This window comes from Epinephelus moara, chromosome 3 (genome assembly GCF_006386435.1).
Source record: "Epinephelus moara isolate mb chromosome 3, YSFRI_EMoa_1.0, whole genome shotgun sequence".
NCBI classification, from domain to species: domain Eukaryota; kingdom Metazoa; phylum Chordata; class Actinopteri; order Perciformes; family Serranidae; genus Epinephelus; species Epinephelus moara.
The window spans coordinates 33482567-33500646 of record NC_065508.1 but is presented as its reverse complement, the minus strand read 5'-3'; the positions used below and the strand labels follow the sequence as shown (position 1 = coordinate 33500646).

Here is an 18080-nt window from a genome sequence, read left to right as displayed (position 1 = left end):
TTTATGATAGGAATATAATTATTTTGTTAAAAGTTTTCTGCTACTTTAATGTTTTTATTGGTAGGAACAAATGCACATTCTAAATGTTTAGGGGGAAGTGTCCCCTATATACCCCCCAAAATCTGCACCTATGTATGTATGTAGAAAATATGTGAGCAGCCTTTAAAATGCAGATTGCTGTGTATTGGCTTCATCAGCAGGGCATCTATGTTTTTTCCGGATGGAACTTGTAAGTCATCCTTTGTTTGAAGCCTGCAGGAAGATCATTGCTCAGTTGCAGACTGCTGTTGCAGAGAGAGAGAAGCAGGGTGGTGGGATGCAAAAGGAGAAGCAAGTGAAGGTAGGATCTGGGAACGAAAAAGGCAGGAGGATTACATGTGCATGTCTGGCAAATGGGAGATGAGACAGAGGGCAGGGACTTGATACTTGTGTGTGAGTTTGTTTGCACTATGATTGAGATGCAGTAGGTGGATTACAGAGCTCTTCTCACAAAAACACGCTAACTCCTAAAGGCCTCAACACACAAAGCAGCTCACTCAAACAGAGTAATCTCTTCATCTGATGATTTTTGATATGTTGTTTTTCTGCCTCGTTTCACTGCGCTGGGCTCTTCTCAATCCCCGGGTCTGCAGAAAGATCAATGTTGAGAACACATCCTGCCTCGGCAGCGACTGGGCGCTTGTAGCCAGAGATGAAAAAGGTCACTATGAATCTAATTAAGCATGATTTTTCAGTTCCTTGATAAGATGGAGGAGCATGAGGGCTCCCCATCCAGTTGCATCGAAAGGATTACTTTGAGTGCAAGAACGAGATGCAGACACACTTCCCAAATCATCCAGCTCTCGGAATGTATTGCCAATCGGGACATCTTGGATGCAGGGTAACAAATCAAGACAAGCGAGACCATGAGAGATGCTATTAATAGCAACGCATATATGTGCATGCACACGCACGCTCACGCTGAAACACCGCATCGCACACTCTCGTGAATGTATTAGAGGATAGCCAGAAAAAAAAAAAGTTTTAAGTATGGTTGAAGGCTTTTTCATCCCTCTCCCCAATCCAATTATGTTCTAGTTCAAACCAATGGAAGTGTATGCATGCTTCTCAGCCAGATGCTACAGCAATAGAGATATTAACTCTGAAGATGGGAAGTTTGAGAGGCAATAAGGTACCCAGCAGGGAGTGGATATTGAGGATTAATTTTTCTCATGTCTGATTCTTTACTTCCCCCCATCAGCCCATCTTCTTCTCTGTCTGTATTTCCCTTCTGGTATTATTAACTCCTGATATGTCTTTCAGGCAGACAGTTTGGCATGGTAGATGCTTATTTTTACAGTACATTACTGGAAAAGGACAAAGAAGATGTATGAAACAAGGTTTGCTATGTGATCCTAGAAGTATTAGAACATTTAAGTGGCTACGTGATGTAAACATTGTTCAATTGTGCTTACCACACCTTTGCTGACATGAGTACACTGACAAAGTGTATACTGGCCCACAGACAGCTATTAAGGTGTGGTGACTGTGCAACTTCTGCTCTGGGCTTAAAAACAGTAAATATTGATTGGTTTCACCTAACTTGAAGCAACTGCTTGCAGGCTAAAACAAATACAAAATGTATCGTAAACTGCAAATATCAGCCATAATCCATGTCAGACAAGGCTTCGAAAACAGCCCCACTTTCAGATAGAAAATGATAGTTATTTCAGAAGCATACAGCCAAACAGTCCAAATGATTGTGTTTCTTTGACCTCTTTCTCCTTACCATCAGCATGGTGGGAAGTCCATCTATTGACTTTACTCCTTCTGTCTGTTAAAGGTATTGCTTTTAAATTCTGCTCGCCTTTAATTCAGTTTTGTTTAGGACCGCAGCTGTTGGAGATTAAATTGGAAACTTGCCCTGGGGACATTATTTAGATAGAAAATATAGTTGCAGTTGACCATTGGAGGGCTCACAACCCATACAGGCCAAACACACACAGATATGGCAATTTGCAAAGCTGCCAAAGCGCCTGCTCAGCAGCATTATAGAGCATGACCAGATGTGATCCGACAAACTTTAGGGCCAATTCCAGACATTTATGTAAAATTTGATTTCGCCTGCTTTTGGCACTGAAAATCAGGGACTTCAAGCTTCAAGCCCACGATGCTGGCTCGGGTTAGCAGTGTTAGATCACTTATGTTTGACTAAAATATTTTTACCTGCAATGCAGTAATAGGAGACAGATTAGGATAAATTACATATTATAGTAGTGGTAAGAGCTGCCTGCTCTCATACCCAATGAAATCGGCCCATCACTCCTGTTGAAAGCAGTGAAACACCAGTGCAGCACTGACTGTTTCTCACCACAGGAGCTTGTGATGTTCTTGTTTCAGAGGTGCACAGTCACATGGTGCAAATATATGCCACCTAAAATATCCCGCTGGGGTCAGACAGAGTCAGGTTTTAAGTTGAAACCACATTTCTTAAAGTATTAAAATCACTGTCATGGTGTTTTTCTTGTGCCGTGATGTGAATCCATAGTTATGGTGGGTGACAATTATTCTCACAACTACACAATACAAAGGTAACTTCTGCTGTCTTTGCAGTATTGCCTTTGCACAGGCAGTCGGCAGATTGCTAGCTGATCATGAAGGTCATATCTTACACATTCTATTGTGTTTGCACAGTATATGAAAGTGAAGCAGTCGAATATAAAGGACGTTGTTGCCTGTGTTTTTCTACACAGAACCAAAGCCCAGCCCTCACCATAACACAGACAAAGTCTGTCTACTGTAAATAGTCCGGGGTTCTAATCACTGTCTATTTCCTAGAGTCCTTCCTGCATCTCACTTTCCCTGCACCCTGCTGGCCTGACTCCAAGGTACAATATAGTCACTCTAATTCGCAACAGTTCTCCTCCAAATGCAAGTGTTGTTATGGTTGCTGGAAATTAAGCTGCAAATATACTTTGGCCTCCAAGGGAGTGTTAATGTCTGGGTCTGAGGAGCAACTAAAATGAACAGAGTTTTATAGAGCTTAATCACTCAAAGAGAAACTGATGAAACTCTAAATCTGAATGAGTCGACCTGAACTCGAACTCCTTACATTGGGGAAATTAAGCAATATACTTTACTAATACAGCGCTTTGTACAGTATATTAGACAACAAGGACAACTGTTTAAAAATGTAAATTTGAGGCCACAATCCCACGACTCATCAATCAGGTAATTGTGAGAAAAATAGTAGAATGCAACAATATTTCAGTAAATACCAGTGAGATAGCTGTTTAAAGCCTGAAAGGGGATGGATGAACATGGTAAAATTTAATAGCCATTCAGTGTTTAAAACCCAACATTGATTTTTATAAAACTTTTGTACGTATTATTAAAACTGTTACATTCAAGTCAAAAGGTCTGACTCTTAAAAGTGGAAAAATCATCTTCACTTGTTTGAGAGCGGCCAAAATTCTTATTTTATTTTTTTGTAGAATTTCACTCTCCTGCTGCAGTTATTTGTCCTGCTATCTCTGTAACATCTTCGTCTTTGGTAAAGTCTTTTGTAACTTCTGATCACCACTTTTTTTCTTCGGTTCAGTTCTTTTCTCTTTCTTTTTCATTGTGGTAGAGAATAGCTTCTGCAGCTCCCCTCCATCTTTACTGTATGTTTCTCTGACTCCCTTGTCTTCCTTTTCTCTACATTGTGTCCTCCAATTCTCCTATGTGCTTCTTGTTTCTCTGTGGGGAGCATTTATTCCTCTCCACAGTGTCTAGCAGCATGTCGCTTGAAAACCCCCAGCTCTACAAAACTGGGTTCTTTCTGTAAGATTTCTTTTGACCCCATGAGCTCATATTAGCATATTTAGTCCTCACAATTTAAGACAATGAGAGTGTCGGTAGCAAGACATCAATATCTAAATCCTGAACCAATCAGAATTTTAATCCTTTGCCCTTCCCAATTAAGTTTCACCACTGATCCTTTCTGTGCTTCCTCCAAAGCTCATCCCTCCCCTCCAAATTTCTCTCAACACCAAAGAATGTCACATTTGTGTTTTGCCATTCCATCATCTTATTTCATTATGCTGAAAAAAACACCAATTAACCAGAATATATTGTGTATTATTAATCAACTCTGACTCTGACTGTGTGTATTAACTTCTACATTACGCCCACACAAACATGAAGAAATGACAGTTGCTAATGGATCAGTGTGATTTAACACACAATGATAACTTGATAATTATACGTTGGGTGAAAACTGTGTCAAAAAGCAGCACACTGTTGTACTTAGAATTAGAGGTCAACTCTTAGTGGATTTTTAAAGGCCAATATAATAATGATAGTTTGGAATGATAAAAGCCACCAGCCGATTAATTGGCCGATATCAACCAGCCCCCAACCGTGTCCAAAAGTGTTATAAATAAACAATCTTTGACTTTATTAGAGACTGGATACCTATGTCAAAGTAATAAATACCTAAATAAATATATAAATCTGGAACTGAACATCAAACTGACCATAAAAAATCTAGGTGGGAGCGATTTTAATTGTTCGAAGGATTAATTTTACCTCAAAGTCAAGATTCCCAGGTAAGCAGTGACATTACCTTGACTTCAGTCCCATGTCAGTCCCCATGCAAAGTGATGATCAGAAATGGGCAGGCATTTTGATTATTTTGTAATTATTTTACAGGGCTGATATAAATCAAGTGTAATTTGAAAAAGATACTTCAGAGTGGAGTCATTTTGTGTTTTTAAAATAATCAAAATACTGTCTGCATGACGCGTTAAACATAAACAACAAGAGTAGGTCATATGGCTGGACTGTGTATGAAACACAAGTGGGCTTTTAATATGAAGTGGCTGCAGAGACACAGACTCAGACTTTCCAAGCTTGCCGCCAACATCATTACATGTTGATATTTGGTTGAATTTAAATTGTCATTGGGTGACCAGAAGTCAATGTCAGGATGTCAAATTCCAACATCAGTATGACATAGAATACTGATGACAGATTATGTTGATATTTTGTTGGTTTAGGTCATGTTGTTATGTGACCAAAATCCAACGTCTTTCTCTATCCCTAACCCTAACCCTTACCCTTGAGGTAGAATAAGGATATTCAGTCATGAGGTGTAAAGAACGAAACCCAACATCTGTAAAGCATCGTAAGGTAAACACCCACATAACTTAACGCAACCCTCCCCTCTTCAGCTCCGGTTGGTGATGTACGACCTTGCATGATTGGTGGAGGCTGCACAGCCATCGGCTACTAATGGAGCCAAGTCCGACAGATAACGATATTTTGTAAAAGGTCCTATTGGCGCCAATACATAGGCCAAAACAATATATGGAATCAGTCGACCTCGACTGAGAATAACATGTATTTCATTTATTTTCTTAATTTCACATGTACTATCCACACATTTCATTATATTAGATAACATTGGCTTTGAAACAGCATTCAGAATTCCCCTAATTGGTCTTTATGTGTTTTTTTTTTTCTTTCTGGTTTTGTTTGTGTACATGAGTGCCTTTACTAATAACTGTTAAACTGGCACTGAGCATCTGCCCATGGTCTGTGTGGACAGAGGTGACTAGAGTTCAACGATTTGTGCTGTGTAGACACAACTCCCACTCTAATACTCACACTTCTCTGTCAGAACAAAAGATGTCACGGCATTCCCCAAATCACCAAATGGATGCAGGCAGAGGGAACACTTTTGTTCACTCAAGTACCCATCTTTCACAATAACCACATTTTTCAAGAAGAGTTGCACAGTGCGAGGAAGATTACTTTTGGACTTTGATTTGTTTTTGACATTGTGTGTCGGGAGCATTTTACACTCTCATCATACACTAAATGAGTAATTTAGTTCAAACCAGGTCAGTGATGGTGGGAGGTTTATGTGTGATGGCTGTGGCAGTGGGACAGGATCATTGGCGGATGATGCCCCGCAGCTGAGAGCAGCGAACCGACCAGAATCAGTTTCATACACTGACTTGAAATGTGTTCTATGGTGAGAGGTGTTCTTGTAATGGAAAAAAAGACATCCATAGCTCATTGTGGGACAGAGGGGCTGACGGAGAGCTTTTTGTCGAAGGGTGATGCATTCACACCAGCACTCCCACATCCTGTCATATGGAATGGCGCGAACAGTCAGATTTGTCATTAGATGTGGCAGCTATATTCACACATGGTGGGTCTTGCTGCAGTAATACTTGGTTTTACTGTGACAACATTATGGTATTTCAAGGCCAGTGCTCCCATTGAAATGAAATCCTCTGTGTAGGGAAAAAAAAAAAAAAAAAGAAAAACTCCAGAATAGGCGGTGACGCAGACAGTGAAGAATACGAATTCAGTCTTGCCTATCAAGACCATTAAGGTCTATGTGATTGTTTTTTAATGCATTCACTCCAGCCTTTTTTCTCTCCATTTACAGTATGCGAACAAAGGGACTTCTGGTCTTTATCCACCCCTCACCCTCACCCCTCCCCTGTCTGATCACTTCATCCTCCACCCAAACCCATGCTGACTCCTCTGCGCTCTTCCCCCCTCCCCGCCTCTCGCTTATGTTCCTCCCTCCCCCTCTCCAGCGTGTCCCCTAGTTTTCTGGTAGCTGTGTCTCTTTGATAATCCAAGACTCTTTGAAGACTCCAATTCCACGCTGCTTGCCTTGGAGCTATTGCACCTACAAAAACAACTGTGTGTGTGTGTGTGTGTGTGTGTGTGTATGTGTGTGTGTGTGTGTGTGTGTGTGTGTGTGTGTGCCTGTAGAGAAAGAGGGAGAGAAGAGAGAGCAGTAGATGGGATGAGAATGGAGGACATAATGGTGGAATGGAAAATAAAAACAGTTCCATATGCATTTCCTTTGCAACTGCTTCAGTCTTTATGGTTTTATGCTTGCTGCATACACTGAGAGGTGCACTTCTTCATTGTCATATTTGTTGGTGCAGCTCATTTTTTCTCTGCCTTCAGAGGCAGCAGCTCATTGATTCCTGCATACACGCCCAAAATGCCAGAGCCAGGATGTACTCACAAACATTGTAACTAAATGGAAATTCTGGGTCTCACACTCGGGGAACTCTCCCAGGCTATCAAAGAGTTTACATGCACATTTTGTAACTAATGCTACAGTTAGAATAACAGAAAATGTATATACTGTAGGCTTACGATACACTACTAGATTGAACACAACTTCATAAAAAAGCAGTTTGTCCTGTTTTCTCTGCTTCTGTCAGAGGCTGCAGAGAGGCAATTAAAGAAAATTAGTTGGCTATACTTAAAATGCCACACTGATCAAAATGAATCGTTACTAAAACATTTTTCTCCCATCACATTCCCTCCACTTTGTATTGCTGTCTCCTCCTCTTACCTTTCAGCAAGTCTGGCTGCTCTCTGTGACTCCGTCTCTATTTCTCCATTGTTTCAGTCTCAATCTTTAGTCCCTCTTCTTCCATCTTAGTCTGTAGCCCTACCTTTTTGTCTCTGTCATTCTGCCTCTCTTTGGCAGAGGAGCTTGCCATTGGGATTTAGACGAAATTGAATTGAATTATGAAGGAATTTCTCTGCAGTACGATTGGCATCATTTCCTCCACACAACAGAACATCATTCTCATATCTCTCAATGTGGGGGAATGAAAATAGGCCGTGCACCATTCTTTCTCTCATCCTTTTAAATTGAATTTTTCATATCACAGGGGCACTGAGACATCAGCCGTTTCCTTTAACATGGGCAGAAAACCCATTTCATAATATCTGAGAGACACATAGCTGTGATTCAATAGGAAAAGTCTGCCTTCCAGCTCCAGTACACATACGATATACCTCAACTCCGGATTGATAAACAGGGCCACATAGGTTTCCCGCAGCTTGAAAAGTTGAGGGTATTTCAGCAGAGTATTGTACAGTTGTTCGGCTTCACAACCTGTTTAAAGCATTCTATTGGATACCAAAAAAAATATTTCACCCACAAAAACATGCGGATATTAATTTGTCACCCTGTGTTACTTTGAATTCGTGAAGAAAACTTTCCTTTTTTGCATGCCTCCACAGTGAACGAAGAATCCAAAAACAGCAAAAATTTTGATTTTGGTTTCTTGATGAATTACAGTAAAGGGGCTGCATTCGACAACAGCAAAAAAATATTAAAACCATTTACAAACTATCAAAGGACTCGCAAAGGAATCCCAGTCTCATTTACCTAGTATTCACATACATTTTCACCTAAACATTACTATATGAAACATTTCCCCATAAACAGTCTCATGCATGGATGAGCAGCATACCTGTGTAAGCATGTGAACTCTGCTCAATGGAATGCTCAAGCACAGTTCAAATGCATGCACTTGCCCAGGTGCGCTAACTGTATTCAGAAATGTTTTAGGCCTACTCCATACAGACATTTATTTTTGGAAATGTTTTTTTTTCCTTCATTCTCAAAAGAATTCCTGTCCACATGAGCATTGTTATAAAAAAAGTCTCTGTCTAAATTAATCTGCATAATACAACTGAAGCGCTGTCAAGGGCATACTAAACCAACAGGTGGTAATATAACTGTAATCCTAAAGCCAAGCAAAGAAGAAGAAGATGTCAGTCCATCAGAAGCCTGAAAAAAAGGCTATAACTGGAAAGCTACTGGGAGCAGTGACGCCCCTGTTTCTCAGTATAGTGTAAGAGTAACCGTACATCTATGTGTAAACTTGTAAAAAGCCCTCTTAACAATGTTAGAGGCATCAATATTTTGGTCACATCTACCATTGCACGAAATGTTGCATCATTTGTGACACCTCACAAAAGTGATAATGGCACACACTCCGACGTCGCAAGTTAAAATCTAAAACACAGTTTACTTGTGGGCAAGAGGCCAAAGAGAAAAAGAAAAAAGTAAAGTTTTTAAAAAATACCCATGTACGTCTGGATAAGTGGCATCTATAGACAGTAAAATTCATAACTATTCTTTCAATAGACCTGAAGAATCATTGTGTTTTTGTTAACCTTAGAATGAGCTGTTTATGTCTACAAAAGAAGCATGTCCTCTTCCACAGAGTCCACCATGTTGTTTTTCACAACAGTAGTCTAGAATGGACAAAACATTTTTTCGCATTGGCCACCGTAGTTCTCTGCATATGGCTCACTGTTGCAATCTGTAACCTCACTGCTAGATGCCGCTAAATCCTACAATCTAGACCTTTAAATAATAATCTTTTAGCGAAAATGTATGTATTTCAACGAACACATGTATTTTAGCATATAAATGATCATGTTGTGGGTGAAGAAACGATAATGAAACACAGTTTGTGCTCATAACCTTACAGATCCTTTTCTTAACATTTGTCTCTGTGTGAAACATACAGACAATCCTTAACCTCCAAAGCCTCCCATTTTATACCAGTTTACTTTTGTTACTAGAAAAGATACTGCACCCTAACTGTCCTGACAGAAGCTGTATTTCACACTAACAAATTGTCCCCAAGTTGCTTCACAACATAGAAATGATGATGTTCAGATGGTTATTATCCCCATTAATGTGTCTTCTTCAAAGGTGTGAAACCCAGGCGCGTGTTGTACTTTGCTCCTCTAAATGAAATTCTGAATATTCAGCATGTTTCACTGGTCACAGTGACAAGGCTTAAACAATACCATTGTGTAATAAAACTTTGAATAAAAACATTTGGCAACAAACTAACTGTGACAAATACATCGTTACCCATTGGACATGGAAAGTAACAAGATATTTTATTTAAATAGAGCGTTGGTGTTAGTGCTGTGTTGTTGATTTCAGCATTTGGAAAAATTAGATTTTCTCTTCATAGCAATGAAATATAGAGGGGCGTATTTGGATTACTGCAAATGGCACATCTATTTCTTTTACTACACTACACCAATCTAGCACATGTTGTTGTTTGTCACTGGGAGAAAATAGATAACTGGATTGATTAAAAAGATTAATTCATGAGAAATTATGCAATATTTGACTTTGATCCAGATATATTTAAGCAAGCTGTCAGAGTAGCATAAATGGAGATACAATCAAAGTGTTATCAACCACTTAGGCTCACAATTCAGAGGTTAATTCCTCAAAGATTAGATGCTTCCTGGAGCTTTAAATCTCAGGTTAGATATTAAAGGATGTACTGTTATTAAAATTCATATCAAATGGGGCTACTTTTGCAGAAGAACCACCAGGGTACTATTCTACTGTAATTATAATATCTTTTGAGTTATATTTATTAAATGTACTTTATTATTATGTTAATATTCTGCTATATCCTGCTGCCACTGCACTATATGGATTGCAGTCCCACCATATGTACCAACCATTAAGCCGCCACTTGCTGTGAAATACAGTGCACTGGGGAATCATTTCTACAAGGTAGTTAAAGTACAGACAATGCAGTCGCCAGCTTGATCACCAAATGTTCACATACAGATCAGTCAAAACACAAATGCAAACTTGGAAGCAGGAAACAGAGATTCAAAACACAAAATCTAACTCACCTGCGACTCTGCTGGAAGTCTGCTCAAAAAAGTGGCAGAGACGATGGAAAAGCTTTCCCATCTGCATAAGTACCAGCAGCCCTGTGCACCGGCAATCAGTGAAGCTTGGCTGGATGACAGGGCACCTGACGGCAGAGTGGTGTCAGGTAGCTCCAGGGCATTCACATAAGGCCGGGAACTCGGTGCTATGGGAGAGCACAACAGCAGTGGGGTCTGCTGTCCCATCAGGGATCAGTGGTGCAAATCAGCAGTGGCAATATTGATGCTCCACAGTCACCAAAATGCTATCCTTGTTGCTTAGGCACAGCCATTTGCCCCAGGAATCCCTTTTTATTCCTTCATTCAAGCTGCAGGCAAATGCATTATTTTTTATTTCCAATCCAATCTTTAGGACAGACTGTCCAGACTGTTATTTGCAAGTGATTAGATATAGCCATTAACAATAACCCATCTGCGTCAGTTGCTGTGGAAACGACATAGGCGTGAGTACATTCGCAAACTGGTGGTGCATTTTTTCGATACAGACACAAAACAGCAAGCTGCAGGCTGGGTGAATAATGGAGATGTATCCTCTCACTCTTCACACCATAGCAATATCTAGTCTCAGTGCAGAAGTCCTCCATCACACCAGACAACATTAGTGACAGAGGTGGTTGATATATGTTTTTTTGCAGCAGCCGCAGCCGGCTAACAGGGCTGACAGCTCCCGGGACGTGACGTCACTGTTATGTGTCAAACAGCAGGTGATGTAAAGGGCACTTTGAAAGCCAATTTTTAAATCGGACATCAAACCACCCCCGAATGTGGTTGAGATCTGATTAGATAGATGAAATATTTATTTTGATTTATCTCAGCCAAAAATCTGATGTGGGCTGCCAGTCTCAACATAACTTAAAATGCCTTAAAGCCTCGAGCTTATGATTTAGCTCACACAGATCATCACTTACCATTATCTGCTGCAGACACTGTCACTCCTTATCAATTTAACAATAAGCAGTTGTTGTTTAAAGCTAAGATATGTCATACTGTGTTGTGGCATCCCATTGTTTTAATATCCGATATGTAGTCATCATCTGAGGCAACTCAGAGGTTGTAAAATGCACCAGTAACTGAAGTGTGGTCTTTATAATTCAACCCATTCGATATTTTTAACATACTTTATGTGGGCTTGTGCAAATCAATTGGAGGACGAGAAGGTCCACTGCTTATAAAGTCAAATGTCTTTTGGTAAAGACATTTTTATATTACATCAATAGTTGTGTTAATTAACACTGAGTACCCTCAGCTTACATAACAGCCGCAAATACAAGTACATCAAAAGGCTTTTACCTTTTCTCCTTGCTGTGCCTGACAGTGCCTAAAGAGTGTTTATTTTCTGTGACAAGGCCTTTTAATCCGACATTTTGTCATCTGTAAAAGGCTCCCCCCTAGTTGCATGGCAATATCCAAGCCATTACATGTTGCATCGTCCACATAAAAAAGGAAACATCAATCACAATCAACACATTGCCTGTTTTTTTGTAGATCAGTGATACTCAATTTGCAGCCCCAGATCTGGCCTGCGGGCAGGTGGGTGGCCCGCCTACTATTTTCTAATGCACAATGAAAATAAATTGATTCACACTGGGAATTTTCTTTTGTAATTTGAATTTAAATAAGGTGCCAGAGTGCATAAAAAAAGTTAAAATAGGGCCTGTTTATCCAAAAAAAAGTACCAGGGGAGGAACCGAGGACCCCAACAGAGGTGTGGGCTTAGCCCCAAATGTACTAAAATCATAGAATCGCCCTGCATATACCTGGCCTGTGCCAGACCGCTGCAACTGGACTTGCCTCATGTCAATTCATTTATCATATATACTGATCAAGTATATCATTTCTTATGTATACTGATTAGTATTATTAATGTTTGTTTATTAACTGGCCCCTGGTCTCCTGTCATTTTGGAAAAGTAGGCAGTTGAGTATCAGGTGGTGTAGAGTGTAACTTTCCACGTTTTCCAAAACTTTTTTAGAAAAATGTTTTTTTCTAGTCTCTAAGTCTAACTTGTATCAAGCTGATGGTGTGCAAAACACTCGCAAGTATGATTCATACAGTACCAGTTGTCATTCAAAGTTGACTTTAGCTCGGGTACTGACCTGTGTTTTTTAAAATACCACTCCATTATGTTATGTTATTATGTCCATTATGTTTAAGACAGTAAAGCAACACAGTTTCAGCTCTAAGGTGATGGGGAGATCTATGGCACTGAATAGCGTGAAGCTAAATTAGCTTCACGCTATTTTAGCTAATAGGCCGACATATGGCAGTTGCCATTCTCATTTTCTTTTTCCTATTTTTATGTAGTGAAGGACAGCTGATTTGCCATAGTATCAAAGAGAAGTTGACAAATGAGTCTAACAAACAGTGTGCATAATCACTTTTAATTTTGCACTTGACTGTGAAATACCTTGTCATATCATGCATACAGTAATGAGCTGTAGAAATTAAGGACATATTTGCTTCATCCTTTTTGTGGCTTTTTGGCATATAACTGCATCAGTGGAAATATTCGGCTGTATCCATGTGTGGCTTGAGATTATTCTGAGGCAGTAGGTTGTATATAAAATTTCTGGCAGTCTGACAGAAAAAAAAAAGTGTCTCCAAAGGGCTACAGGAGCTCTAGGTAGGGAGTGGATGATTGCTGTTTATTGCTTCTTTAAAATGTTTCTTGGTCCCCTTGTAAAGACAGAATCCCGCTGTATCTTTCCATCTGCGTTGGGATTGTAATATTAGGCGTATAAATGAGGCCATTTTAGCCCAATCTAAATCGGGGGTTATGAATTCAGATGTCATCGTAAATGTCCCCTCTTCCATTCTCAGCCTCATAGCTTCTTACTCCTACCACAATGCCCAAACAATCCCCCTCTCCCGCCTCCAGTCTCCCAGAATCTAATCCTTCTGCTTGTCCCCTCCAGCCAAAGCGCCGGCCGTGTCTGCCTGACCAACTCCCCACTCCTGCTCAGCCTCCCCTTCCATCCTTCCGTCTTGCCGCATCCCCGCAGCCCCCAAGGCCTGGCAAAGGATTTGTGCTCTGACTAAAAGGAGAATCTATTTCCCATCTCTGCAGCCTTAGCTAGTTATCATACCCAGGAAACATGCTGACTCTCTGGAGTGATGCCTCAAGGAGGAGTTTAAGCAAGAATCCATATTTAAACAACTAAATGCCCCCTAACATTTAAATAGTCCTGAAGACTCAGGGACCTCCAGTCATATTTTAAAAATGCACCATTGAAAGTTATCATGTCTGGTCCAGCCACATGAATCAATAGTAAATGTATTGAAGTATCACAGAAACAATAGTTAAATAACTTGTATGGTGCGGCAGAGGAGTTCCCTATTGAGACTTCCTGTTAAGTATAGTCTATTTTCCTACTCCGTACTGTTTTATTATCACAACTGGGAGAAGTTTACCCTCAGGGCTTTCTGCCAGAAAGCCTTTTCTTGGTTAGGTTGGGGAAAAGATCATTGTTTGGGTTGAAATGAAAAGATTTCCTGAAGGCTGACTTCTCCCATGTGCTGTTTTATCAGAATTTGAATTAGATCAATTAATGTAATTGACATTCTGTGAATAATGATACAACAGTGCATTCTTTCTAACTCACTGTGTATAGATGCACCAGCTAAAGAGCATGTTTAATAGAAAGAAAACAAATGTCATATTTTTATCCCCCAAAATAACTCATTGCCCTCTTTTTCTCATTTGTGCACCAAGCATGTAAAATCACAAACAAAGACACAAAGAGCTGTTGGGTTGTTGTGTTTCAAGAATCTTCCATATTTGTTAGAACATTTACATTAAATGTTACAGATAACAGACTATTCCAAGACAGCTTTCTTAGTGCATCGTCCGTATGATTTATTGATACAGGGATGTAGTAGCACTGCTGGGAGAGAAAAAAATATGATGCACCCCAGATCTCAAATAATCATTATTAAGATGAAAGACCAAGAGATGCATCTGTGAAGTGAGGAAAGTGTGACTGGTTGAGACGATGGGGAGATGAACAGGTTTCTGGAAACATTTTTGAAGCCCACTAACGGTATTAAGAACACAGTGCTGATAGCACTTACCTAAGCTCTAAAAGCATTTCTCAATATCTGGTGTGTATGTACTAAAAGGCTGATGGTTCGAATGATTTCTAGCATGGATTTGTTTGCCAGAAAAGTGGTTGAATGGTAGAAAGCACAGAGCCGTGGTATTGATCTGGGCTGACTCGTGCAGCAGCGGCAGGCCTGTTCTGCTGTATCAGTGCTTTCCTGACTTTTACGAGAGGCGCTCATGTGTGGGGGTGGGTGGGGGGAGAAGAAGTGTGATTGCGTGTGCACCGTAAGGAGTTATCTTTCTGTTGTGGATCGGTGGTAAGTAGCCATTAGTAAACTGATCTTTGGAAGAGGAAATTTAATGGTCTCCTAACTGTATTTACAAGCCATTGAATTTGATAAAGGGTGTGATGTTGAATGATTTATTATATACCGCCCTGCTCCTCTTCAAGCTATCAAATTCAGGATTGCATCAGTATTTTCATTCATTCATTCGTTTACTCTTTCATCAAATCTCATCAGTATCTAACAGTGAAAGCAGATCTAATGATATAGCCTATTCGAATGCTGGCAAAGTAGTGACTGTCACAAACTGTATTTTCAAAGCTCTGTTTAGTTCTTTGTGTTAGCCTTATTTAGATCTTCTTGGGGTTCCTTTTTTAGTTAAACTGCAGAAATATTGTCTAGCTTTCCACTCGCTTAAACATCAAAAGCCAGGGAAAAGGAAAATATTAAAATATGGAGATAGGAAGTAGCTCACTGGGGCTACTGATTAGTGTACCAATCATTGTCATCAAAATTAATTTGGCAGTGGAAGATTTAGAAAATGTGACTTTTGTCTGACTAATAATGATAACAGCAATAATAATACTTTTTCTCAACCTCTGTTACACCCTATAACCCTGTTTTATAATGTTTACTTTAACATCCAATACGTACAGTGCAGTATATATATATGTCTCTATACAGAGTCTACAAGTATCCAAGTAAATGTTCTGAGTATGATTGTTAAAGTGACATTATACACATGGCACTTGTACATTGTTGTTTTTCCTGTACATACTGTATGCCACCTCCATCTGGAGCTCTTGAAAAGATGGACAATGAATAGAAATGCACAGTTCTGAACATTCTGTACCTTGGATCTATACCTGCTGTTTCATTTTCTTAGATGAGGAATACAGAGTTTTTATGCGGGAACTGCCCATTGGTTCGACAGCCCATTGGTTTGACATCCCATTGTTCCGACCATATTAAACTCATTGTTCCGAAGTTCATTCTGAAATCATCATGATGCCCTGTGGTTAAGGTCTGGTTAGGTTTAGGCACAAAAACCACTTGGTTAGGGTCAGGAAAAGATCATGGTGTGGGTTAAAATGAAAAAGAAAGTGACAAACACAAGCCGTGAGCCTGCTCCGCCTCAAGCCGGTCGCGGCGCACCATACACCCGCCGCGAGCCGTTCAGCACCGCAGACAGTCGGACTAATGGGATGTCGAACCAATGACATGGACCCTTTTTATGCATCTACACTATCAACAAGGCAGGATCCTTAAAGATACCGTCAGTAACATTTATGAAAATAAATTTCTGTCATGTTTGCTGAAACTGTTAATATATCCACACAGTAGTACATGAGATCGATAATCTGTGGAGAAAAAAAATCATGTTCCTCTGAAAACAAGTAATCAGAGCAGAGAAGTCTCTCAAAGCAGCTGTCAATCATATCAACCAGTGCGCTGATCAAATATGAATCAAACTTCTGAGACTGAATTGCTTGCTCCTCTCCTCACATGTTTTTAGAAACATGCTTTTTCATTTTACAGTTAAAAATAACTTGTAAAATGAGGAAGTTTGCTCTGGCCGGTGGGCGGTGATTCATTTTGGCTTGATTGTTTTCAACATGGTGGCTGGATCACAGCCTTTCTCATATTACGGCTAAGCAGTACACTCAAAATATGTCTCTGAATACATTGGAGATGAGAAATAGGTAATGCAGTAACAGAATCTTGATTAGCAGCACTGCCTAGTTTGACAATTTGACTGCAGTTCACAGGCAGTGATATGACATGATTGACAGCTGTGTTAGAGACTCCTCAGCTCTGATTGGTTGTTTTCATTCAGTTGCGGTGGATTCTTGCAAATGCCATTAGGCGCACTACACTTTTTTTTTTTTTTTTTTTTTACAGATTATCCGTGTCATGTGATACTGTCAGGATATGGTGACAGTTTCAGCAAATATGACAAAAGTTAATTTTTATAAAAGTTACCAACTACAGCTTTAAAATAATATTTGGTAGTGTAGACACACACATTAATTGAAGCACAGGTTCTTGAGCAGTGCATCCTCTCATTCATTATTTAAAGCATGCACATAGATTTTAATCATTCTTTACATATACAGAATAGTATCATACGGCATATTTAAACACATGCCCCATATTTAGGTATTTAAATATTGTGGTGTAGTATGGGATGTTTAATAGTGTTTGTATTTTCTGTCTCAATTTGTTCAATTTCCACTGCTGCTAATTTGCACACTCTCATTATTGAAGTCTGTAACCTCACTCTTTTCGTATATTTCTACCTTATATAATCTGCGGAATAATAACAGTGCAAAAGACTGTTTAATATTTAAGAGTGTTTAATATTTAATACTAGTTTCTGACTTTTGAAGAGTGAACTTTATAAGGCCAGCACATTTTAGATGGTAGCCTTAAAACGTTGAGTTTTGAGCTGTAACTGTTACCATACAACTTCGTGGATGTCTCCTTGGAACCATCAAACAAAATGAAAAGTGTAGCCTGAAAAATAGTTTCCTTGTTTTGAGGATATTTATTTGTTGTCTCTCTGTTTTTCAGCATCCCCATCGGCGAGTGACCTTCTCCACCACCAACCCCGTGCAGGACCTGCAGGACGCCTCTCAGCACAGCTACTATGACAGCGGCTTGGAGGAATCGGAGACTCCCAGCAGCAAGTCATCGTCTGGTCCTCGCATCGGACCCCTGACCCTGCCTGAGGACCACTATGAGAGAACCACTCCAGATGGCAGCATTGGAGAGACCGAGCACCCTGAAAACGGTACGCTGACAATCCCCCCTCCATTCTGTTGTGTTCTCTATGAATATGTATTTAAATGTAAATGACTCTAATGGGCTCTTTTTGTGTGTGCGGTGTTGTTTGGCGATGGAGACATTTGTGGGAGATTTGTTTGTGCTCTGTGGCCATTTTGGAGTGGAAATGTTGTGGCACCCGTGACGTTGACTCGCTGTGTTTGTCGATGACTGTGTGAAATGTTATTGGTTTTTAAGCAGATCTGTGCTCGTGCAGGAGTGGGTGTGTGCCCATATGTGTGTGCGTGGGATCAGGGCTGGAGTTAGCAGTGTCTCCATCCTCCTCATCAGCAGGTCCTCTGTCAGACATCCTTAATGACCCTCTCTCACAAGTGTGCTAATTAAAAAGCCCAACTAATGGAGCATTCGCCCTCTAAATAAATCTGAACCATGACATCTGTGCAGAA

At 40.0% G+C, this 18080-nt stretch overlaps 1 protein-coding gene across 2 annotated transcripts in view; it reads left to right on the top strand.

Annotated features, from left to right (window-relative positions):
- pcdh1a (protocadherin 1a) overlaps nucleotides 1-18080 on the top strand; it is a 117949-nt gene that overhangs the window by 75560 nt on the left and 24309 nt on the right. For both annotated transcript variants that reach the window (XM_050040769.1, XM_050040768.1), the window contains exon 4: nucleotides 17422-17641. In XM_050040769.1, the coding sequence (XP_049896726.1) occupies nucleotides 17422-17641 (220 nt within the window). The remainder of the gene's footprint in view (nucleotides 1-17421; nucleotides 17642-18080) is intronic.